Source organism: Pseudorca crassidens, chromosome 1 (assembly GCF_039906515.1).
Source record: "Pseudorca crassidens isolate mPseCra1 chromosome 1, mPseCra1.hap1, whole genome shotgun sequence".
NCBI classification, from domain to species: domain Eukaryota; kingdom Metazoa; phylum Chordata; class Mammalia; order Artiodactyla; family Delphinidae; genus Pseudorca; species Pseudorca crassidens.
Genome location: NC_090296.1, coordinates 50,185,443 through 50,210,640, shown reverse-complemented (window position 1 = coordinate 50,210,640; position 25,198 = coordinate 50,185,443). Strand labels below are relative to the sequence as shown.

General features: G+C 37.0%; 1 protein-coding gene across 21 annotated transcripts in view; it reads right to left on the bottom strand.

Moving 5' to 3' along the window:
* Positions 1 to 1,002: 1,002 nt before the first annotated feature.
* NIN (ninein) overlaps positions 1,003 to 25,198 on the bottom strand; it is a 102,768-nt gene continuing 78,572 nt past the window's right edge. For 4 of the 21 annotated variants that reach the window (XM_067736173.1, XM_067736228.1, XM_067736098.1 and 1 more), the window contains 13 exons: positions 24,759 to 24,872; positions 21,513 to 21,635; positions 19,037 to 19,150; positions 18,086 to 18,232; positions 16,675 to 16,854; positions 15,509 to 15,658; positions 14,523 to 14,570; positions 12,704 to 12,805; positions 8,792 to 8,821; positions 8,471 to 8,671; positions 4,476 to 4,589; positions 2,185 to 2,387; positions 1,003 to 1,444 (listed from right to left, as the gene is read on the bottom strand). In XM_067736173.1, coding sequence (XP_067592274.1) covers positions 1,417 to 1,444; positions 2,185 to 2,387; positions 4,476 to 4,589; positions 8,471 to 8,671; positions 8,792 to 8,821; positions 12,704 to 12,805; positions 14,523 to 14,570; positions 15,509 to 15,658; positions 16,675 to 16,854; positions 18,086 to 18,232; positions 19,037 to 19,150; positions 21,513 to 21,635; positions 24,759 to 24,872 — 1,554 coding nt within the window. In that variant the 3' untranslated portion in view covers positions 1,003 to 1,416. Of the gene's footprint in view, positions 2,388 to 4,462; positions 4,590 to 6,274; positions 6,853 to 8,470; positions 8,672 to 8,791; positions 8,822 to 9,798; positions 9,962 to 12,703; positions 12,806 to 14,522; positions 14,571 to 15,508; positions 15,659 to 16,674; positions 16,855 to 18,085; positions 18,233 to 19,036; positions 19,151 to 21,512; positions 21,636 to 24,758; positions 24,873 to 25,198 lie in introns of those variants that run through there. The other 17 variants (XM_067736237.1, XM_067736209.1, XM_067736218.1 and 14 more) reach the window with 13 other exon arrangements.

Sequence of the window (25,198 nt, the reverse complement as noted above, 5' to 3'; positions counted from 1 at the left end):
TTACTAGTAATGTTTGCACTGGAGAAAAATGATTAGGGGAGGCATGACAGCAGATATCAAATGTTTTGAAGTATAATTGTAGGGAGGGATTAAAATTAATTCTTTTCCAGGGGAAAATCGGGACTTTCTGATAATAGAGCTGTTCAAAAGTGAGAAAGTCTGCTTCTGAAGCATGAACTCCCAGTCCCACAAATGACCTTGCCTTGTCAGGGCTCTTGTAGCAAGGACTCCTGTGTTGGCAGGTAGGACTAATAGTATATGGTTAGGCCCAAGGAACTCTAAAGTTCCTTAATGCAAATTATTTTGTTGATATTGAGTTTCTGACGTGGCTTCTTAAGCAGTTTGCTTCATCTTTTTTTCCTGCCCATAAGGCAGTGTTTGATTTTCCTGTGACACCTCTTATAAATTGATGGGCTTGGCTTTCCTGGAATTTATCAAAGTGAATTTTTCTGATCTAATTACTCTTCCACAAAAACAAATAGGTGGCTGTGATGAGCTCTGTAGGTGGCTGTGATGAGCTCTGTTTGTGTCCCACATAGTAAGTTCTTTTTTTTTTTTTTTTTTTTTTTTGCGGTACACGGGCCTCTCACTGTTGTGGCCTCTCCCGCTGCGGAGCACAGGCTCCGGACGCGCAGGCTCCGGACGCGCAGGCCCAGCAGCCATGGCTCACGGACCCAGCCGCTCCGGGGCATGTGGGATCCTCCCGGACCGGGGCATGAACCCGTGTCCCCTGCATCGGCAGGCGGACTCTCAACCACTGCGCCACCAGGGAAGCCCCATAGTAAGTTCTTTACCAACCAACTCCTGGCTGAAGTAGGCTAGAAGCAGAGATTTTACCTGGGGAAAAAAGTTATTCAAAATGTTTACTGTTCTATAATGTTCTAGTCTTGAGACTGAATGGAAAAATCCTTTTTGGCACTCCTTTACCTCAGATGGCATGCGAATGCTTATCACAGTAAGAAATTCTTATCAGATTTGAGGTGCAGAGGAATAGGAAGCATGGAAATTTTGACCTATATTAAACAAACAAGCAAACAATAACTCTTCCATATGTTAGAAGAGGTTTTTAACTCTAAAATCAAGGCCTTTTTCCAGAAAATTAAATTCACTAAAAATGTAGAAATAAAAATCCCACTATGGCTCTAAATATATGACAAATAAATAAGGTCACATGGTTTATACATTTCAAATTCTTAACGAGGCCCTACAGTATTTCAGGAAGACGTCTTAAAGTATTGTTCCCTGAGTTCTTGAGGCAACCCCAAATATAAGTTCATGAAATCCAAGACTTTAGAGAGAGAAAAACCCACATGGTTTACTTCTCTCTCTTCTAGGAGTAGCTGTTTACTCCAAAGCAGTTTGTTCAGTGCTTACCCTATAGTTCAAATGCTTTAAGAATGTGGCTTTATCCATTTCTTAGAAGACAAGCTCCCAAATGAAACTTCTAAGAAGGAAAAAAAAAAAGAAAAAGACTGTTTAAAGAAGGTAAAGTTTTAACATTAGTTAACAGTGCAGTTGAGTAAATGAGTTTTAGATCTGTAATACATAAAGAGTGGTAATACTGTCATAGGTGTTAGAAGGTAGAGTTCTATGGACTCTGGCATTTCTGACCTCAGTGGTATTAATACCAGCTTCTCTTACCAAACAGAACGTCTAACAATTAATTCAAAAAACCAGAACTATTAGAAACGGAATGACTTTTTCATATGTAAATGTATGAGAAGATGTACATTTGGTTATAAAATAAAGATCAAAACAGCCAGCTAATAATTTCTCAACTTTTAAATATCTGCAATTTACATATAAACTTATACATAATAGTAATTTTTAAAAATTCATTCAAAACTGGGGTTTTAAGATTCTTGAGTTGTTTTTGTATCACCTTCTTGATGGCTATTAGAATATTTTTAAAAATTCAAAGCTTGGGAATAATTCAAACAGTGAAATATGTATTTGTTTGCAACTTCCATTATAGTCTATTTAGAAAAACTAATTACAATGAATGGAGATTTTAATTCTGTTGCTGGAAGTTTTACGTTAGGCTTAACTTTAAGCCATTAAAGTTTAAAAAAAAACCCAAGAAAACCCCACAAAAAACAACGGTTGAGAGAACATACTGAAATGCTCCATCCATTTCAGTAAAGTGCACAACTATGAGTGTTTATCCTTTGGCTTGGCTATGACCTTAAGGGAGGTGTAGAAGTCAATGGTGCTGGTGTCAGATTCCTGACTATATTACTGAGGCTGGCAATCTTCTCCTCTAGGAGGTAATTTTTCTTCTCTGCTGTTTTTTGTCGCTGTTCAGTTATTTCCAGAGCTTTCAACAACTGGGCATTTTCCACATACAAATCCTTCACCATCTCATCTGCTTTAGTATTCTTGCAGAGCTAGAAACAGAACCAGAAACATCTTGACTCCATTTCTGTAATTCTCTTAAATTTAAGGTCTGACATAGGACAGTTGTTTATAAAGGCAAATGGCTTCTATCAATTATATTCTTTCATTTTACAATACAGCTTTAACATCAGACCTGGCACCAGGGATACAAGTAGAGCAAATCCACTTATTCCAAGCTGTTTCTCTGCATAATATGTTTGTAGAAGTCACTAATAAAAAGAACAAATTGATATTTGAGGGCTCGAAAATGAAGGTATTTTTCAACCTAATAAATTAGGTATTATTTCTTTATTCATTCTCTAAAAATACCAAAATACTTTTATAACTTAAATTTCTGAGGGTGTGAACTGTGTTTAACTGTTATTAACAATAGGTGCTTGAGTTTCCCATTCATAACCACATACAACCTACTGATTGTTATAATACATGAGCCAAATTTTAAAATAAAGAGAGAAGATTTGGCGGTTACTTTTCCTTAACTCTCCCTCTTTGTATAAAACCTTGTCTAGAAGAGATATTCTAATCTTTATTGTTAGAATATACAGTCTTGGTTAGGGCAGGAAAACTTGTCAGCAGCATTAGGATAATTTTATTATTGCTCCTGTTAGTTAATATCTTATAATCTCCTTTCCCTCATTATACCTTTAACTCCTCATTTTACACCCAGTTTCAGGCAGGGCATCTACAAGTATAAAGGTTTAAGGGAGTAAAGAAAACTAAGGAGTGGTTAATTAATTTACATAATAGCATTTCAAAGGGCAATGATAAAGACTATCACACTGAAGCCCAGAACCTAAGTGACTGGCAAGTTTAACATAATACTAACATACTTTCTATCGAACTGTTTTTATACAAACTTTCCTCCTTTCCTGCCATTAAAAAACACTCTGATGACTCTTATCTACTACCGAATGAAATTCAAACTCTGTGGCTTAGCACTAAGACCCTCTACTGTTTGCTCTTCCCTATCTCTCATTTCTTTTTCTTCTCCCAGGACAGGATGAACAGTTAATGCTAGTGTTTGTAGATGACCACACCCCGTGTTACCCATTTTCTTTATTTTTGAAACTGCTATCTGGCCGAATGCTTGGTACTGTGAACTACACTAGTAGCTGTAGTAAGTGAACTACACTCCATATAGGTAGGATTTTGTTTTGTTCATTGCTGTATTTCTAGTGCTTAGAACAGAACCTGGCATGTAGTAACTATGTGTTGAATAAAGGATTAAAGGATTGAATCAATAAATGTAAATACAGGTCTTTCTCTCCATTTTGTGTATTAAGATATAGGGCTGAGGAAAGTTCCTGTCTACCTCTGCATTTAGACTTTCCCTTGGAATTCTTCTTCTTGGATTTTATATATCTGAAAAACCAGGTTGGGCAATTTCCACCTTCCCACTCCCGCCACAGTTTGTCTCAATCTCAGATTCCAGAGAAGTTATAAAACTTTCCTAGAAAGTAGTCCTTCTTGTATGTCTCTTCAGTGGATGCACAAATAATTTCTAAGCACTGAGGCCACACCTGCCACCAGCAGGAAAAAAGGATCAGGCTAACTAGTGGTCCTGAATTCAAGAGTCCAGATTCTAATTCAAAACACAACCTTTTGGGGTCTGGCTATAGCCATAAGGTTGTTTTTGAGGCTGTCATAGCTGTTGCAAACAGGAAAGCTAAAGTTATACTTATTATCCCCCAATTTTTTACCAATATAAAATTTCTTTTTATTTAAATAGGAATATTTCCTCTCTGGGGAAAAAAAAATCTATAAAATTTCAATTTAAATTGAACCTCATTAGAAATGCTTTAGGTCCATGAGAGTCACTGCTAGCAAATATACATTTTTTAAATTGTAGACAAACATATGACTCAAAAGAACTTTGGAAAAAAACAATGTAGAATACAGAATTCATATTTTTGAAATGATATGGGAAAGAGTGACTCCTAAATTCTTCTAAACATTTATAATAGAATTTGCTTTTATTAGACAACAAAAGTTAACAAGTTAATAGCAATAGAGGAATGTAAAATTGGAGTTAAAGTTGAATATGAGGTGGGTGGGTAGAGATGACCTGGGAGGCTCACTTGTTCTTTGAGCTGATTCACTTTCTCCTGAAGAAGCCTTTTCACCAGTTTCAATTTTTGTTCAACTTCCATCATTCGTTCCTCCATGACAGTTACCAGGTGTTCCTGGTTTCCCTGAAGGAAAGAAAAAAATTTGTATTATCATTTGAAAATCATGCCACACAAAAGCACTAATAGTTAATTTTCCCCATAAAATGCCTAGAGAAAGGACAGCAAATGTTTGCCTTTGAACAGGAAGGGTGGATTTCTGATGAAATGGGAGCTCTGAACACTGCATGGGTTGCACATGTTAGAAAAGTAACCCTATTAGAGAAAGAATCAAAGACAAAAGAAGAATCTTACCTGTGTTACCATCTTCCCCTGAGATAAAGCAAAATTCTTAAAACCCATAATTTAAGATCTGTGTGTACTTATTATAGTAAAATAGGTATCCAAAGTAAATTAAAAGATGGTTCTCAACCTTTCATCTGTGATTTGGGTCTTTGCAATACTGTGGGCATCTCAACAACAAAATAATCAAAAACTGAGTTTATTTAGGATCACCTAACATTTCCAATTAGCTTGCAATATGTGTCTGTTTTTCCTTTGAAATGGCTGATTACTGTGAGGGTGTTAGTGTTTCTAATAGCCTCTTCCTGCTAGTTATTCTGGTTATTGGTTTCCTAATTTGACCTGTCAATGTGAAGCACATATCTGAATTGGAGGATGGGTTTATCATTAGAACAGATTTAAAACTGAAAATCTCCCCATAAAAAAACTCCTAGACAAAACAATAGGGCAGAAAAAGGACCCTGGCTTCTCCTTCTCTCCTCATACAACAGTGATGGATTAAGGAGTGTGTGGGTTTTGGAGCGCAGAGTGACCTGGAACAAGATTTAGAGTGCAACTGACGGCCCTTTCTCCCAGTCCACCAAAATGTTCACGTAAAGAATTTCAGGGCTTCCCTGGTAGCGCACTGGTTGCGAGTCCGCCTGCTGATGCAGGGGACATGGGTTCGTGCCCCAGTCCGGGAAGATCCCACATGCCGCAGAGCGGCTGGGCCCGTGAGCCATGGCCGCTGAGCCTGCGCGTCTGGAGCCTGTGCTCCGCAACGGGAGAGGCCGCAGCAGTGAGAGGCCCGCGTACCAAAAAAAAAAAAAAAGAATTTCAGATTTTAAAAGGTTCTTCAAATGTTTAAGCAAGACTCAGGTATTAATGGCTGATGGCATAACCTGTCCTTAAAAATATTCCCGGGGCTTCCCTGGTGGCGCAGTGGTTGAGAGTCCGCCTGCCGATGCAGGGGACACGGGTTCGCGCCCCAGTCCGGGAAGATCCCACATGCCATGGAGCGGCTGGGCCCGTGAGCCATGGCCACTGAGCCTGTGCGTCCAGAGCCAGTGCTCCGCAATGGGAGAGGCCACAACAGTGAGAGGCCCGTGTACCGCAAAAAAAAAAAATAAATAAAATAAAATAAAAAAATAAAAAAATATTCCCAAAAAAGGTGTCCTTTAAAAAGCACAAAAAGAATGACCAAATGTGAGTGGAAAGCCAACATGTGTTTGGATATTAAATAATAACATTTATTCAAGCATAAAAGAAACAACTAAGCCATAAGACTAATTTGAAGAGAAAAATTGTAGTAGGCAAAAGAGTAATGCAAAATTTCAAGAAACCAGGTCTTAAGAACATCTAAAATCCTATATTTTAAAAGTTATAATGGCTTTTTAAAGTTCAAACATAAATGGAAAATGCCAGATTTCCACTTGCCTTAAAAGAAAAAAAAAAAGCTAAGCAAACCAAAAAAAACCCCAGATAATTAATTCAAAGAACACGGGGCATGGCAAAAGAGTGGGGAAAGAGGAAAAACAAAAGCAGTCATATATTTAAAATTTATTTTATTTCATCAAAAATTTCCTTTTTCCTGTCAAAAAAGTATTATACATCTTATATAAAACAGTATAAATAACCCTGATTTTCTTCAAATTTCACATATAAAAGTAGTACCTTTTGTTAAAAATAGTTACAACATATGGAATGAGAAAATATATAGAATACATCCTTTCAAGAATCTCAAGTCCACACTCTTTAAATCGTATAAATAATTACGTGTAACAAGCTTAAATTTGTGAATTTGATTCACAAAATCTGTCATTTCTACATAAATAGGAAACATAATACTGCAAAGGCTTAACAACAACAATAATAATAATAAACTTAAAAGAGCACTTGATTCCAAAACATTTCTCAGCTTATGTCTCTGTTTGTGTGGTGTGTGTGGGTGTGTGCATTTGAGTATCTGCCATGGTAAGAAATGCCAGCAATAACAGCCCAGTGTTCACAGGTGCCCAATCCTTCTGTAGGAATCTGCATGCACTGCTCGCTGCTCCGGTAGCAAGGCCTAGAGAAAGAAGGCAAGTGGTACACTTCACCCTGATGTCAAGATTATGTTTTTTGGGGGAGTCTAAATTCACACATTTATAATGCAAACAATTTTTAAAAGCAAACATCAATACTACATATGCAAGCAAAGCAACACAAGGCAGAAGAAATCACATCACTCCACACACACAGACAACGTGCAGATTCTAATAGCTTTCTATATTCTTAAAATTAGTGTCAGCTTAGTTACCAGAAACAGGAGAGCCTGCCATGGCATTCTAGTGAGAGCAATAAGCAGTCCACCCTGCCATCTGGAGAAATTCTTTCTTTCTTTCTTTTTTTTTAAGTACAAAAGTCTTAAATTTTGTCTATCTAATCCTCAAATAATTGAAGTAAAAGGATTAAACACTGGTGGGTGGGTTGGGAAGAGCATGTTTTGAAAATAGTGTATATGAAAGAGCAATGAGTAGGATCTTAGTCTAATCATTTGGTTTTAAATGTCCATTAAAAACTGAGGTCACTCAGTTTTTAATGAAGAGTTGAAGCATCTGTCCAACACCCACCATCACAATTTTAATTCTGGAATTAAATTTTAGTATTTGGAAATTGAGTGTAGGAAGCTTCCAAAAACATGGATTTTAAGCCTCTGTTAGAAAGAATAGATGACAGAAGTACATCATGCAAAAGCACAGATATATACTAGTAGGAGAAGAAAACCAAGTTGTTACAATGTATAATTATGGTGCTAATGTGACTTTGCAAAGCCAGGGTGAGGGGATTACAGAAAGAGAGGTGGGAAATTCCTTGTCAAACGTCAACTGAAAAGTAAGGTATTTGAAAACAGAAGAAGAGCATCCAAACTAGAACAAACTAATTTAGAATTCTACAAACTAAGGAGTAGTTTTAATTTTATTCCTAATTCTGAATAAATGGGCAAGACCAAAGAGTCAAGAGACTTCTGAAAGAGGAGAATCATGAATGAAGCACTAAAGAGAAATAACTATTTGAAAACCTAGGTAATATAAGATTGTGTCTGGTAGTGAGCTGGGATAATGCTAATTCAAAGGGAAGAGGAAGAAGATCTTTATTTTCTTAAAAATGGAGTTTTTCAAACTAGATCATTAAAAAAATAAGTTAAATGAACTATGTCAACTAAAAAAGTCACTGATGACACATTTTACTTTATTAGTTGAGAAAAGTGCCCATTTGTGAATTCCATGGAACTCAGCAGGCTATACTCCTCTGGTACAAGAAAACCCAGGATGCTTTGTTAGTAATACATATCCTAGAGTTGCACTTGAATTCTGTAATATCTTTGGCATTAGACAAGAATGTTAGGTCAATTGTGCAATATGCTCAAGTGATCCTGAGACTTCATCATCGATTACAAATGTGCAAAGGAGACCCAGAACACTTAATTACCTAGCTTAGAAGCTGAGAGCTCAAAAGCAGCACTGCAAAAAACCAAAACCAAAACAGCACTGCAGTTCTGTGGATTTGTAATTCAGGTAAGGTGTAACTGCCTGACAAAAGATTTAGGTTCTTCATCCCCACATGTGAACTGGTATAACTTTCAAATAAGCAGGTAAAATTAAATTAGGTGATCTGAGTTTACTATTAGAAAAAGATCCTCATACCTGTGGTGTGTTGATTTCAGAAGTCCTGTTTTCAAGTTCCTCCTGCAGGCACTGGTTTATCCTTTCTGGCTGTAGCAGCTGATATTGAAGCTGCAGAAATTGCTCCCTGGGAACCATTGGACAGGCTTGCTGCTGGAGCAGCTGCAGATCCCAAGCATGAGGGGATGGGCTAAGCATCACAGTGGACCTCAGGTGCTGCATCTAGAGGATAAGGGCAAAGCCCTGGTCAGCTGCAGTGCCTTCAATCAGAGAGTTGCCCTTGAAAGTGGCAAGCAGAGAGTAATGAAGTCTATGAATTCATTAATGGCCTCTCAGACTCACTGGTAACTTGAAAGCAGGCAGCACATGATCCTGAGTAAGAATAAAGAATCAATCATTTTGCTTAGGAGATAATACATTTAATGCATAAGCAGGCCTTAAAAGTTTTAGACTTAAACTGTACTTCCTCATTCTTAAGTGACTATAAGACATGAGGTACATGATGTACATATGTCTGAATTCTCCTTTTTTCTTCTTACACTAGAACATTTAATTATCCCTCTTTTTTTTTTTTTTAAAAAAAATGGTTGGAATAGGCAAAGGGGAGAATGAGATTATGCTTTAGAGTTTTGCCACTTACCACTCATAAAGATTCTTAAGAGTGAATGTTCAATGACTACATTTTTTCCAAGTTAGCAATTTGTTTTCAAGATTCTCATCTTGCATCTCAAATTATTTTAACCTATCTTAGTTTATCAGACAGGCAATTCCGGGGCATAAGGTGATACCCCAGAACATCTGGGAATTGAAGTACATGGAATGAAAGTATTTATTCAAGACAATGAGGAAATGGTATGTGTATCGCAAGCCAGTCAAAGTTGGGGCGAGGGAAAGGAGAAGGCACTGCATTTGGCTATTGAAGCATGCCACTTCACATCTGTCAACACATTCAGCAGACACAGAGCTCAATGGAAGACATGCAACAAATATGACCAAGTACTAAGCTCAAGAAGAAGCACCCCCAGGCATGTGAGAAGGGAAAAAGGCCCTCTAAGACACATCTATAATTAAATGTTATCATGAAACTTCAGAGCCACTATCCATTTCCTTAAATCTAAATTTCTGAGGTGGGGTGTTACCCATTTTGAAATATTTCTAGTTATAGATTTAGAAAACCCACCACTTTATTTTTAAGAATAAAGAATATGGAGAATTATGATCCCCTGATTTTATATCAGTGGGATGATTTTCTTCACACACGTCTTCAAATACTAAGGAAAATCCTGATGTAAATGTAAACAGATATATTCCAAAATTAAAGCAAAATGAAAATGAATATTGGCTCTTACCTTAAGTATTTATTAACTGTCATAGTGGCAGAAATGATTACATGAACAAGGAGTTTAATGAGATGTCTCCATGCCATGAAATTCATTGAAAGAATGTTCTACCTTCACACACTATCTCAGGCAGAGAACTGCACCCTTCTCTGCTAGTTCCAACCACAGAGTTCTAGGTACAGGTTAGCCACAGATAAAACAAAAACAAAAGAGAATTAAGGAGTTATACAAAGAGGAAGAAAATATGAGTTATAAAGAGAAAGAACAGTACAAATTGTGTATATTATATACCTGACCACATGTGCTCTAGTCAGTAGGAACTTAGAACCAACATTTACATTTCTCCGTATATAAATTTTACAGATATTAAAATGTCTCACAGCTCTAATTCTGCAGCCACTTCCTCATCTATTGCAATTTGGTTGGTTTACGAGCTTGCTACCTTTACCTCCACCCATCCCAATATAATAATTCAGAAGATTTCAAGTCCACTATGGAATGGACCTGATGTTAAACACCTTGCCATGTGGAGATGCAGAATATAAACTATAAAACATTTTTGTTGTTCCAGTGTCTGAACTGTTGGCTAAGAGGTACACAACAGACTTTAAGAATTGCTAATAGTCTATAACCCTGTTTTTGAGTGATCAAAATGAATTGCTTATAGAACCCTGCTTCATACAGTTGGAAAAAACCCTGGAGTGGGAGGCAGATTCTTCCATATTCTTGTCTAGTGGTTTGGGATCTTTAATTACCCTGGGGTAGGGCTATGTATTATGTTACATCAGTGACTTTCAAACTGGCATATAGGGATGAGGAGAAACCCCTTCCCCCAAGGGGGTGCATACATCAGACTGAATCACCTAGAAAGCCTTCCCTAAATTTCTTGATCCCAAAGATTCTGATGTAGGAACATCTCCCTGCCTACTTACTGCCTCTCCCCCAAACCCGATGAGAATCAATGCCAGAGTGAGAGGCATGTACCTATCCCTCAGGTCAGGTGGGCACAAAAAATGGTGTGAAAACCACTGTTCATCCTCAAATTTGGCCTAATCTATAGATATCATAACATAAATAAAAATCCAATTTACAGGTCTGGCGGGAAGGTGGAATGGAGTGTTACTGGCGAATGGTTAGTGTTCCTGTCTGGGGTGATGAAAAAGTTTTGGAAGCAGTGGTGATGGTTGTAGAACATTGTGAAAGTAATTAATGCCACCGAATGCCACTTAACAAAATTTGTCATTTTAACCATTTATATCTATCTATCTATATGCTTAGCACAATTTTTAAAATAATGTAATATACCCAAACCACTGAATTAGACACTTTAAATGGATGAATTGTGTAGTGTGTGAGTTACATTTAATAAAGCTGCTGAAGAATCGAATTTATATGTCTGGACAGAATTCATAGCTCGGTCTTATTTCTAATGAAACTTTAATTAGAACAGTGTATGAGATGTTCTTTTCAGTGTTCCAATTAAAAATTCATGCTTTTTCTTTTTCCAGCTCCAGGGCCAGGAACACTCAATTTCCCTCATCCATTAGCAAATATTTACTACTAGATCAGGGAGAAGAGTAATGAGGGGAAATTGCTTATGATGATTAATCATGTAAAGTAGGATTGGGAGAGAAGGGGGCTTCTGAGGCCAGAGAGAATGGTGGGAGAAGAACTGGCCTGTTGACAGAGCATTTGGAGAGAATCTGACAGTGATTAAGTATACCCTTGTTACTTTTCAATCAGGTACCAGACATGTCACGCTTAGCTTCAGATATCTTATTCATTAGAGTATATAATTATTTCATCAGAAAAGCATATCTACATCTAAACACAGCCTGCAGCCCACGGTTTTAAACACATTTATTATACGCTGTCAGAGAAATAAAAAATGGTTTGGATTTCACTCTTTATAGTTTCACTAATCTCCCTATTAGTGGATAAATCAGAGAACATAAAATTGACAGAAACCTTAGCGGTCATTTAAATGTCAATGTGATATGTTTGCCCATATTTCGTATATAAAAACCGAGCATCAAACTTACCTTTGCATGTATCCAGCTTCATGAAAGAAAATATTTACATATCTCTCTTCCTTCCTATAATTCTGGCTTAAAAATATTTGTATACATAGTACTTTTTAAGAGCACAGAAAGACATTTTCTACCCAGGCCTCTATACCTTATATAAATTTTACAGGTCATTAAATGTTGGATTAATTAATATTTTCATTACCCAAAGCAAAGTATCTCAATGAAATTTTTACTTATTAAGGAGGATTTTACATAAGTTGTTTTACATCCTATAATTTGCTTGGTATTCAGAAAGCAATCTATTAGACTGGAAACTCAATGTCCAAGCTGACAGGTTTTACAAATCCACTTTTATATTTATCAGATGTACCTCTCCCAAGGCAGTGCTGAGTTACAAATATAGTAATGAACAACAGCAGCCCTTGAAAATTAAACCTCTAAATGCTAATGCTCTTAAATTCCCTGCATACATTTCCCAACTGAACAGGTTGTTACAGAGCAATCACATCTATAAAACACTACACTGTGGGATGTATCAGGAAACTGTTAAAACCACAGCAATGGCGAGAGAGCTCTGAGCCTCTTGGTCAGTACTGAACAGAGTCCCTGCCACTTGAATTTGTTGAGGTACAGGTCCTTGCATTTTAAGATAGTCAACATTATTCCTTCCTCTGTGAAGCAGTGTATATTCCTATGGCTGTATAATTAGCAAAAATATCTATCAAACTTGGTAAGACAGACCAAAGAATCCAGCTTGGCAATGTACTTAGATTTTCACTGTTTTCATAATAGGAATTTAATGCTATGCTAGTCTCTCTCAACAAATGGCTCATTCATGGATTAAAATATTCTTCACAGCTAAGGCCACTTGCTTAAAAACTTACCTCCATTAGCTGCTCATCCAGTTTTACTTGTTTCTTTTTCAGGCCTTCATTTTCCAAATGAATTGTTTCTAATTCTCGTTCAAGGGAATTCATCTGACTAACCTGTTAAAAAACAAAAAACTCCCTTAAAACCAAAAACAGAACACTTGAGTTGCTCTACTTTATTTTGACGAATTTACGCTAGTCACAAATCTCAACTCTTGGAAGAAAACTGAGTTCATTCATCAAGGGAAAACAACAAACAATATAATTCAGTGTACTGATTATATTTAGGTAGTCTAGTTTTAATCACCACTCCTCACATAGAACAGATTCCAAAGGCAGGTAGCTTTCAAACTTCAATGCCACTCACTGTAAGAAGCACATTTTCTCTTGCAACCCAGTACAAACACCCACACCCACATATGTGTGTGTGTGTGTGTGTGTGTGTGTGTGTGTGTATGAATATATATACGTAATCAGTTATAAGTATATATCACTAAGAGAAAAATTTCATGAAATTATCCTTACCATGAGCCATGCACTCTGATATTTTCTAGTATAATTTAATAACTTAAAATGCTGCTATTTAACTAGATTGATTTCATGATCCTCTACTATGGATCTGCAGTAGGGAAAAACATGTCTTAAGGCAAAGTTTAAAGGTTTAGAACTGAGAATACATAAAACGTGATTTAACTCCTTTCTCAATTTTAAAGAAGAAATTTGAAGATTTTATGAGTATCCTTTTTTGGAATTCTCTTTATTACAGAATCTTATGAGAATCTAATGAGCTAGAGGACACTGGGACTCAGAATATTGCTAAGTAGAAAACATATGACACTATTCTAGAGTGCTGATTTTTGTTTCTATCAAAAAGAACTGAGAAGGGGGCTTCCCTGGTGGCGCAGTGGTTGAGAGTCCGCCTGCCGATGCAGGGGACACGGGTTCGTGCCCCGGTCCGGGAAGATCCCACATGCCGTGGAGCGGCTGGGCCCGTGAGCCATGGCCGCTGAGCCTGCGTGTCCTGGAGCCTGTGCTCCGCAACGGGAGAGGCCACAACAGTGAGAGGCCCTCGTACCGCAAAAAAAAAAAAAAACTGAGGAGGGTAGCAAGAATTGTTAAATGGAATTAAGTGTAATCTTTCTAAGTACATTTAAATTCACTGTTATTTTAAAACCTATCATTAGACTTTTCCTTTGGTAAGCAGCTAGATGAAACTCAATGTCTTTCTGAAAAGTTTACTTGAATGTACCTAAACTTAAATGACATTTCAGCTTTAGAGCACAACCAGTCTTCTTACTGCCAATGGTCGTAACTTTCACAAACTTAAAAAAATTTTTTTGAAATATTTATAACAAAAGGAAATGACTGTTCATCATTCTTTCCAGATTTTTAAACAAACCATAATTTTCAGAAGAGGAAGGTAATACAGGCATACCTTGTTTTATTGCACTTCGCTTTTATTGTGCTTCACAGATACGGAGTTTTTTTACAAATTGAAGGTCTGTGGTAACCCTGTGTCGAGCAAGTCTATTGGTGCCATTTTTCCAATAGCATTTGCTCACTTTGTGTCTCTGTCACATTTTCATAATTCTCATAATAGTTCAAACTTTTTTATTATTATATTTGTTATGGTCATCTGTGATTAGTGATCTTCAATGTTACTACTACAACTTGCTGAAGACGATGGTTATTAGCATTTTTAGCAATAAATATTCTTAAATTAAAATATGTACATTGTTTTTTTAGACATAATGCTATTGCACACTTAACAGACTACAGTATAGTGGAAACAATTTTATAGGCACTGGGAAACCAAAAAATTTGTGTGACTCACTTTATTGTGGTGGTCTGGAACTGAACCCAGAATATCTCCAAGGTGTGCCTGTAGTGAAAACTCTGAGTTTAGTTTAGAAAAAGAAAGGAAAACAAGTAACAACAAGAACTCCCACGCTAACACTGGCCTAGAACTCTAACTTCATGGAACCAAGAATAGAAAACAAACTGAGTCATGCTACAGAGGTTTAACCACGTAGTAGCCAGCCTCCAAGAGGGTACCCCGTGATCCCTGTCTTCTGGTATTCAAACCCTTGCCTTGTCCCCTCCCCACTACACCAGGATTAGTCTGTGTGACCAATAGAATACAGCAGAAATGATTGTGTGTGACTTCTGGGATTAGCAAATAAAACATACTACAGCCTCCATCTTGGTCTTTTGGGGCCTCTCTCTCTTGGATCATTCATTGCCACAGCCTGAGAAAAGGCCAGGTGGTGAGGAGCTGAGCCTCTGGCGATCAGCTAGCAAAGAACAGAAGCCTCCTCCTAACGGTTATATGAATACATCTGGAACGGATTCTCTAGTACCAGTGAAGCCTTCAGATAAATGCAGTCTCAGCTGATATCTGGACTGCAGTCTCAGGAAAGACCCTAAGCCAAAACCACTCAGCTAAGTTGCTTCCAAATCCCTGACCCACAGAAACTGAGACAATAAATGTTTGTTGTTTTAATTTATTACACAGCAATAGTTAACTAATACAGACCATATTAAGATGTTCCTAATATTCAGGCTTATAGAAGCTTATGATACTAATGAAGATAATTAACCATCTTCTTTATAAAAACTTAAATTGCTCCTTTCTAGCGGTCACTCAATCAAAAAGAACTATGATACTGTTTTGACAAGATTAAAAAAGCATAGATATAAGGAAGAACCAAAATATGCCATTGTAATCATTTCCTGGAAGCATGCAGGGGAAGAAACATACACTTAGGGATGCATCATAGTCAGAACACAGCCACTTGGTATTAACTCTCAAAAACTCACCTTTCTATTAGCAGGAGATCGTTCCTTTTGAAACTGTTCACACTCTCTCTTTAAGCTCAACTTTTCCTGCTCTGTGGGCTTCACAGTACCTGATGAGTTTAGATGTTTTGGGAGCTTAGGAGGAAGAAGGTTGGATTCCAGTTGACGGACCTAACAAGAACCAGTATAAGAGGAAGAAATGCTAATATAACCACCCAGCCAGGAAAAACAAAAAGCGAACATAAGGAAAGTTTGTATTCAGTGCTTGGGTTTTGTTGTATTAAGAAAACTTTTTCCAGTCAAGTCTGCCAATTCTTGAAGCTTATTACATTTTTGGATTTCAAAAGATCCTTTCTAGGTAAATCTATTTTTAGTCTGATGCAACACTGAGGATCAGAGAAGGACAAAGGGACTCCTGGCTCAGCCAAACAACTGGGAGTCAATAGTGTGACGTGGCTGCCAAAAAAACATAGTCTGTAGGCACCTCTGCTCTGACATGAGCATAACTTTTAGGAGTGAAGGGGGTGACAGTCCCATTGACTTTGTATTGGACTGTTCACACCTGAAACAATGCATTTACATCAACTAAGTTCCACGAGGACAGCAACCATGTTTAGTCTGTTCAACACTGCAACTTCAGTGATAGCAGAGTTTCTGGCACATGGTAGGTGTTCTAAATGAATATCTGTGACTCCTAAGAGAGTTCCTCCTCAAAAGAGGTATTTAAGCATAGGTTAAACATAGTTGGTCAACTGCTTAGCAGAGGTAAAGAATTTAAACATCAGCTTAGTGATGAAAAAGATGATCTTTAAAGACCATTCTAGCCTTGAAATGCTGTCTTTTAAAAGGGGCACCTTTTCTCTTACAAGAAGTTAGACCCACAAGAACTGAGTTTAGTTTTGCCATTTTTATACTACCAGTCTTGGCGGCTAGCCTATTTGAATGAGGAATATATGGTTAACATAATTTCCATTCATAAGATCACAGATTTTAATATAGAACTGCTTATACAAAATGAAAAATATTATATAAACACAGCATGATAAAATTATATTGCAAGTAAATGATAAATTATACATTCTTAAAATAAGTCTGCCACACCAGAATACTCAAATCCATACCCTAGAATCACTGTATCAAAGAATCATTTACAAACATATGCCACCATGTACAACTTTTCAAGTTACCTTCTCCCGGGAGTGTATGAGTTCCGCTTTGGTGTTCTGTACCACAGTTTGGAGTCTCTCATTCTCTTGCCAAAGCAGCTGTTGTTCCTCATTCATCAGGTGATCCAACTTGTCCCAGGACAGCCTTTGCTGTTGGTTATGGAATCCTGATGGATGGGTGCCTATTTCTGGGGCCCAGTTCTTAAGAGAGAATTGTAGAGTTAAGCCTTAAAAACAAGCTGATTTCTTTTTTGAGCATCTAATGAGAGTGAGCACATGTATATCTAGATATAAGTAAAACAATATTCTTGAATGCTGATTTAAAAAAAAAAAGGTTTGGAAACTCTCTGTTTAAAATGATCTTTGGCAAAATAGTCCCGTCAAATCTAATAGCAAAGATGATTGTAGGGCAAGTCCCAGTTCCATATAGGACCCAAGCGCATAGAGACTGGGGACCTTAAAAATTACCTCATTCTTACGCTTTGAACCCAAATAACTATTCTTTTGGTTAACAGAGAACACAGAGAACTCTGAAACGCACTGCTAACTTGAAAGATTTCCCTTGCTAAACTCTACTTTCATTTTCACATATGCAATCATATCCTTTTTTAGAATCCAAAGCACGTATCATCCACATAATTGAGGCCTGAACTCAGGAATATGCTTTAAGCTACCACGGTGATTTTTTTGGATCCTGAAAAATGCTTTAAAAAAAATTTTTTTAAAGGTAAAAAAAGGGTTAGGGTTAGGGTTTTTTCTTTTTCACGTTTTGCCTTTTAAGCCAAAACATGAAAAGGAAAAAAAAAAAAAAGGTACAATCTCATTTTGAAAAAATGTTCAGCCCAGAAGTAATTTTGTAAAAATGGAAGCAACTGTTATGTTTTTTTAAAAAAACACTGTTTAAAAAAAAGTATCACCAAGAGATAAAGTAGCTGAATTTAGTGCCTACTTTTATGGTAGGACAAAGTCTTAACATCTACCCAAGACTGACATACATACATTGTTCTTAATTTATTTGCACATAGGTGAAACAGCATTGTGATATATTAAAACGAGACTTACTTTCTACAACATCAAAATGTTTTTATTACTACAAAACAACTCAGCCATGGTCTTCTGACTTGCACAATTACCTTGTCACTATAGTTCCATTTATGTGAGGTTCAGAAACAAGCACCCCTAACCTATGGTGGTTCCCTTGAGGTTATCAACTGAAGGGGACACAAGAGAGCCTCCTGGGTGCTGGAAGTGTTCTTTATTTTGAGCTAGGTGGTGGTTACACAAAGACAAACATACATATATATTTTACCTATAACTGTGTATATTTACATATACATACATATATGTGTATAAAAACAATCAAGTTATAGAGTTAAAATTTATGCACTTTACTGTATAAAGTTAGATCTCAATAAAGAAGAAAAGAAATTACCTCGTCACCAGCATTCTGAAGTTGCTTGTGTAGAGACATCACTTCTTGTTTTAAAGCCTCCTTTTCCTGCTGAGTCACTCGTAGATCAGATTTAATTCGGGACATTTGCAGGTTTACATTCTGCAGGGTGTCTTCTAAATTCTGAACCTGCATCATGAGAACAGTCATACACTGCGACAAATCCTCATGGTCTCACCTATAGCATGTCCATGTATGAATGAGCTAAGACAAGAGAACTCCAAGGTCCCTTCTGCTTCTACTTACTATATCCAGGTCTTTTCAGTTGCTCAGTGCAAATCTAGGATATTATGTATCTTTACAGGATGTTAAGTTATATTTAGGACAATAATGAACTACACCTAGAGCAAGGTATTGCTGGTATAGTCATCTGGTATATTACCAAGTGATATCTTACAGAACCAAGGAGTACCAACAGGCATCACGACAGATGATTTTACTGAACTTTGTAGAAATTACATTTTAGACTGTGATGTTGGTTTGTAAAGGACCTCTTAGATGAAAATAAAAACATACTTTGTAGTACCCTACTCCATGCTAACAGCGCATATATATTTCAATTTTAAAAAATTTAAATTGGTAAACAGAATGTTAATAGAGAGCTTTAACTATAATAGGGCATGAACCTGCCTTAGAAATCCTAATTCTAAATTAGAAATAAGCAGTCATTTTTACACACTATTCTCAAGCTTTCATAAATAAATAATCTCATAATGATGAGATAATCTTATGATTATTTCATAATAATGAACTTTGGGAGAAACACTGTTCAAATTATTTTACTATACTGTAAGGTGTCAAATATTAGTTAAATTGAATCATTCTGAGCCCTCTTAGACCACAACCACCTGGAACATTCTTTCCACTTGGAGTTCTGTTGGGAGATATAGGAAAATATTAACTGTGCAGATGAAATAAGAATTGTCCACATACCTTTTCCTGTGAAGCCACTAGCTGTGATTTCAAGCTTTCGCTCTGGTGTTCCCAAGACTTCTGTTCTTGCTTCATAGTAGCAATTCTGTGCTCTAAAAGACTTGATTTTGCCAACTGATTCAGGAAAAGAAAAGAGGTAACAGCATTTCTACAAACATGTCTAGCCTCATTTCACGTGCCTTCACTTATACTGAAAAGATCAAGTACCATCTCTCTACAAAGGGGATCAAGACAAGGTAAAAGAGAGACATTTCCTTGACTCCCTTTGTACCTTTAATTTTGAGGAGTCTCTTCTCTTTGGGGATTTCAATTTTTCCTTCTCATTGCCTCATGTTTTTGGGTGAGACGTGGTGGGCTGGAAGGCAATTAGAAATCCCAAGAGTGTGCCATAATAGAAAAATATGGAATGCCTATTAAGGCAGGTGGCACAAAGGCAGTGTTTTTGGATTTGCTAGGGAAAACACAGTAGAAAAAAAAGTGTCTATGTAATGGATTTCAGATTATTAAACACATAATATTTATATTATTTATATTATATATAAGTAGAATAGTGATGTATTTAAATAATATATATTAAGTAGCATAGTTACTTATTAAAATAAGACAAACTTTATATTACCGTACTTAATATTTACTAAACAACTAATCTAGACTCCTGTTAAAATCATGGCTTCAGCAATCTACAGATTTAATGTGATCCCTATCAAATGACATTTTTCACAGAACGGGAACAAATAATCCTAAAATTTATATAGAACCACAAAAGACCCAAAATTGCCAAAGCAACCTTGAGAAAAATGAACAAAGCTAGAGGCATAACCCTTCCAGACTTCAGACAATACTACAAAGCTACAGTAATGAAAACAGTATGGTAATGGCACAAAAACAGACATATGGATCAATGTAACAGAATAGAGAGTCCGGAAATAAACCCACACACCTACAGTCATTTAATCTTGGACAAAGGAGGCAAGAATATATAATGGAGAAAAAAGAGTGTTTCAATAAGCAGCATTGGGAAAGCTGGACAGCTACATGTAAAACAATGAAGTTAGAATACTCCCTCACACCATACACAAAAATAAACTCAAAATGGCTTAAAGACGTATATATAAGACATGACACCATAAAACTCCTAGAAGAGAAAATAGGCAAAACATTCTCTGACATAAATCGTAGCAATATTTTCTTAGGTCAGTCTCCCAAGGCAAAAGAAATAAAAGCAAAAATAAACAAATGGGACCTAATTAAACTTAAAAGCTTTTGCACAGCAAGGGAAACCATCAACAAAACAAAAGGACAACTTTAAGACTGGGAGAAAACATGCAGAAACGATGTGACCAACAAGGGATTAATTTTCAAAATATACAAACAACTCATACAACTAAATATCAAAACAAAACAAAAAAACAAAAACACTAAACAACCAAATCAAAAAATGGGCAGAAAACCTCAACAAACATTTCTTCAAAGAAGACATACAGATGGCCAACAGGCACATGAAAAGATGCTCAATATTGTTAGTAATTAGAGAAATGCAAGTCAAAACTACAGTGAGGGATTACCTCATACCAGTCAGAATGGCCATCATCAAAAAGTCTACAAATAATAAATGCTGGAGAGGGTGTGGAGAAAAGGGAACCCTCCTTCACTGTGGTGAGAATGTAAATTGGTGCAGACACTATGGAGAACAGTATGGAGCTTCCTTAAAAAACTAAAAATAGAGTTACCATATGATCCTGCAATCCCACTTCTGGGCATATATCCAGAAAAGACAAAAACTCTAATTAAAAAAGATATATGCACCCCAATGTTAATAGCGGCACTATTTACAACAGCCAAGACATGGAAGAAACCTAAGTGTTCCTTCCTACAATGGAATATTACTCAGCCATAAAAAAGAATGAAATAATGTGGACCTAGAGGTTATCATACTAAGAGAAGTCAGTTAGACAGAGAAAGGCAAATATTACATGATATCACTTATATCTGGAATGTAACAAATGGTACAAATGAACTATTTACAAAACAGAAACAGACTCACAGACATAGAAAACACACTTATGATTACCAAAAGAGGAGGAGGAGGGAGGGATAAATTAGGAGTATGCGATTAACAGATATACACTACCATATCTAAAATAAACAACAAGGATTGACTGTATAGCACAGGAAATTATATTCCATATCTTGTAATAATCTATAATGGAAAAGAATGGGAAAAAAGCAGTACATACACACACATACACGTATAACCGAATCACTGCTATGCACCTGAAACTAACACAATATTGTAAATCAACTATACTTCAATAAAAGAAAAAAAATCATGGCTTCAGGAGCTCTAAGGTCACAAAATGCTGTTCTAGGAGACTTTTAGGCTAACATGTAGCCCCCCACGTGCCACTGGTGTTAGAGAAATGCTCATTATGGTACACACTGTCCAATGATGGTAAAAAAGTCTTATTTTTACTACCTTATCAACACAGCTATTTAATTCTTCACTTAGAGCTTCCTTTTCTTTCAGCAGTTTTTCATTGTGGCTTAGAATACTAGAAATTTTTTGCTGGAAGTCAGAGAGATTGGGACATCTGTGCAGCTGTAAGAGATAAACAAGCCCACCCATCACGTCTCATGGTTGTATTTAAAAAGATGTATTTATAAACAGGACATTTTCATGGCTGCTGCTGTTTCCCTATCTGTAGATATTTCCCAGGACATATAAACTCTAGGGGACTATAATTAACTTTAACAAAATGTTCCCTGCTGGCTTCTCTCTATTCTTCAACTGACTGCTGAAATGTCTGCTTGGACAAAATCAACCAGACATTAAGTAATGGTCCTAGCTTTCTGTTTTACCTTCAGGATAAAATAAATAACATACTTCCATTCTGTCATGAATTTAACTTGTATACATATAGCACAAAACATTTTCCCCATGTTTTTTAACTAGAAAAAAATCTTTTTCAATCAAGACTATGGAATTGGCATCAACCAAGTACAATGTATCAACCAACAAAAGGGGAAGTTTTTTTTTTTTAATATTTATTTATTTATTTGGCTGTGCCGGGTCTTAGCTGCGGCATGTAGGATCTAGTTCCCTGACCAGGGATCGAACCCGGGCCCCCTGCATTGGGAGCACGAAGTCTTTCATCGCTGGACCACCAGGGAAGTCCCAAGGGCAAGTTTAAAGATAAATCAAGCAGTGTTTTTCAGCACGTTCTGCATACCCTTCCCTTTGGAAGATGCCTAAATTGACTTGCTAAGAAAAAGGTTGCTGGTATGTACACACTGGCTTCGTCCTCTGCACTTTATGGCATCAAGACAAACGGAAAACTTTTTGTTCCTTTTCATCATCAGCCTTAGCACTACTGACATTTTGGGGCAGGTAATTCCTTGCTGTGGGAGACTGTCCTATGCACTGTAGGGTGGTTAGCAGCATCTCTGGTGTTACCTATTAGATTCCAGTAGCACAGCCTGCCTCCCCATACACTGGGTGTGAAACCCCAAAATGTCCCCAGACATTGCTAAACGTCTTGGGGTGGGGGAGCAATTTCCACCTCCCCACAACCACTGCTTTAAGGAGACTGATTGTTTCTTACACTTCTTAACCCTTCCCATAGTTCATATGTTTTCAATTTCCCTCTACTTCACTTGGCTTTCAATTTTCAGTTATTTATTGTCATTATGATTTTACGGCCATCTTTCAACTTTTTACCTAAAGTTCTTTTACATTTAGCTTTAGGAATAGTATGACAAAATGGACTTTAAGGATTGAATCTTGTCTTCAACTGGCAACAAATCCAGCATAATTTACAAATCTAAACAAGTCAGAAGGATGAAGGAAAGTGTAAAGAACCTGGGCATTGGTTAACAAAGGCCTTTTTTCCTTTGCTCACTACCCCATCCCCAGACCCTCACAAAGCCTGGTACCGTTTTGGGTGTCTACAGACTGGTATGTGACTACTGCTGATGCTATTCGTGTTTCTTTTCAATGCAACAGATAATACAAACAAAAATGTTTTGTGAACAAGAAATTATTATGTCATACAGAGCAGCACAGGCTTTCTAGGTCCAAGCTGTGTGGAAGCAACAATGGGCTGACACCACCTTAACCCTTGTGATCCAAGAGTCCAGGTGCCTTGAACAACTGCCCACCAAAAGCAAAAGGGCTCACTGTTTTTCCATCTCACTATTTACATCAATGCTTCAAAAAAATATGCAATAAAAATGTGCCAAATGATGTCCTCATCGTACTATTTTACTCCCAACTCGGCTCCTTTTCTTCTGATCCCTAGCTTGGCAAAATCACAAAGCATACATTTCCCATGCTATGGATTTGGAATCCACCATTATCATCTGAAAGGTTGAACAACAGACAGAAAATGATAAAGGAGAAAAGTATGCCCAAGTTAATTAGGATGAATTTAGTAATAACAGCTCTGGAATACTTATACACCACAGAAGAGCCTTTTAACTTCTGGAACGTTTATATGGACAGACAGCTTCTGCTATGGCAGAACAGATAAACTTTGCATAGCAGCATCTGGCTTGAAAAAGTTCTTATAAAGCACCTACCGGGTACCAGTACTGTATTAAGCACTGTAAGAGATACAAATTCCCTGAGAGTCTTATAATCCTATTAGGAAATCAAGACTTACAGGTGTCAATTAGGAATCAACATGAACATAACACACTCAGTGGTATAGACTCAGCATTCAGAGAAGGACACCTTTATGCTCATAGGCTGAATAGGTATAAGAATTTTATAATCTAAGGATATCATAATATTAAAGTAATCCTTTGGTGAAGCAAATAAATAAAATGGAAAAACTAAATTCTCCTAGTGTAAATCAGGATTGCTCAAACTGAGGGATTCATGTGCTCATTGAAAAATTCAGAATAAAGAATAAAATTGGACAACGTTCAGAATATATTAAGGTGAACCCTCTTTTATACTTAAAATTAGGTCTTTGTTTGAAACTTTGAAATGTGCTTCTTAAAGCCAAATTCATAGGTGAGACTGCATCCCTGATAATGTTCTAGAATCTACTCTCCTGCCCAAGATAGATGCCTCAAACTCACTATGAGAAAAAGGGATGATGAGGGACCAGCTTCACCTGTGTCTCACAAATCTGGGTGAATAGTTATTAAAGTTATGAGTAAGAAAGTCACCATCTTTTTAGACAAATTTATATTATTTAACACCTGGCCGGGAGAAGGTAGAGCAACAAATTTCCTTTTTTTTTTTTTCTGCTGTACGCGGGCCTCTCACTGCTGTGGCCTCTCCCGTTGCGGAGTACAGGCCGTGCAGGCTCAGCGGCCATGGCTCACGGGCCCAGCCGCTCTGCGGCATGTGGGATCTTCCCGGACCGGGGCATGAACCCGTGTCCCCTGCATCAGCAGGCGGACTCTCAACCACTGCGCCACCAGTGAAGCCCAAATTTCTTAAACTGAAGTGGTTATGGTTCATTTATAGTAACAGAATGTCAGTCTACAACATGTAAGTTACATAACTAGAACAACATTTAGAGAATTAGCAATAGGAGCCCTTATAAATAGACTTGTACTGCAAGCCCTCAACTTTACTAAGTAATAAGCTAGTTAACAGGACTCAGTAAAAAGGACATTTGGTGGCTAGAAAAGTCAGACCATCAGGTGCATATTATTCTATGAGCCCCCCCATACCTCCTGTCCCCACCTAAGCAACACACGATCTTACTTGTTTCATTTTCTCCAGTTCATCTTTGAGAAGGAGGTTTTCCTGTTCCACAATATGAATTTGTAGTTTAACTTCAGAAAGTTCTGCCTCCAGAGAAGACACTAAAGTAGAAGACTAAGAAAAAATTTTAAAAGTCATATAATACACATATTCATTTAGCCTGGGGAAACTTAGTAAGTTCACAAAAGGCAGCATTAAGGAAACACTAGTACAAATTCAGTGACACACTGTTTAATATCATTTGTCCTTATACTCAATGGAACTAACCAAAACTATCTTTTAATAGACTTTCCACTAAAATGGCATGAACATGATTTCTAAGTTTTTGAAGATTTCTTCACTGTAAAGTTACTATCTTTCTCTGGGGGGAGATGCTTTGAGACCATGCAAATAGTGTGTTTCCTTAAGCTTTTGCTTATTGATTTTAGTGTCTATCAGTG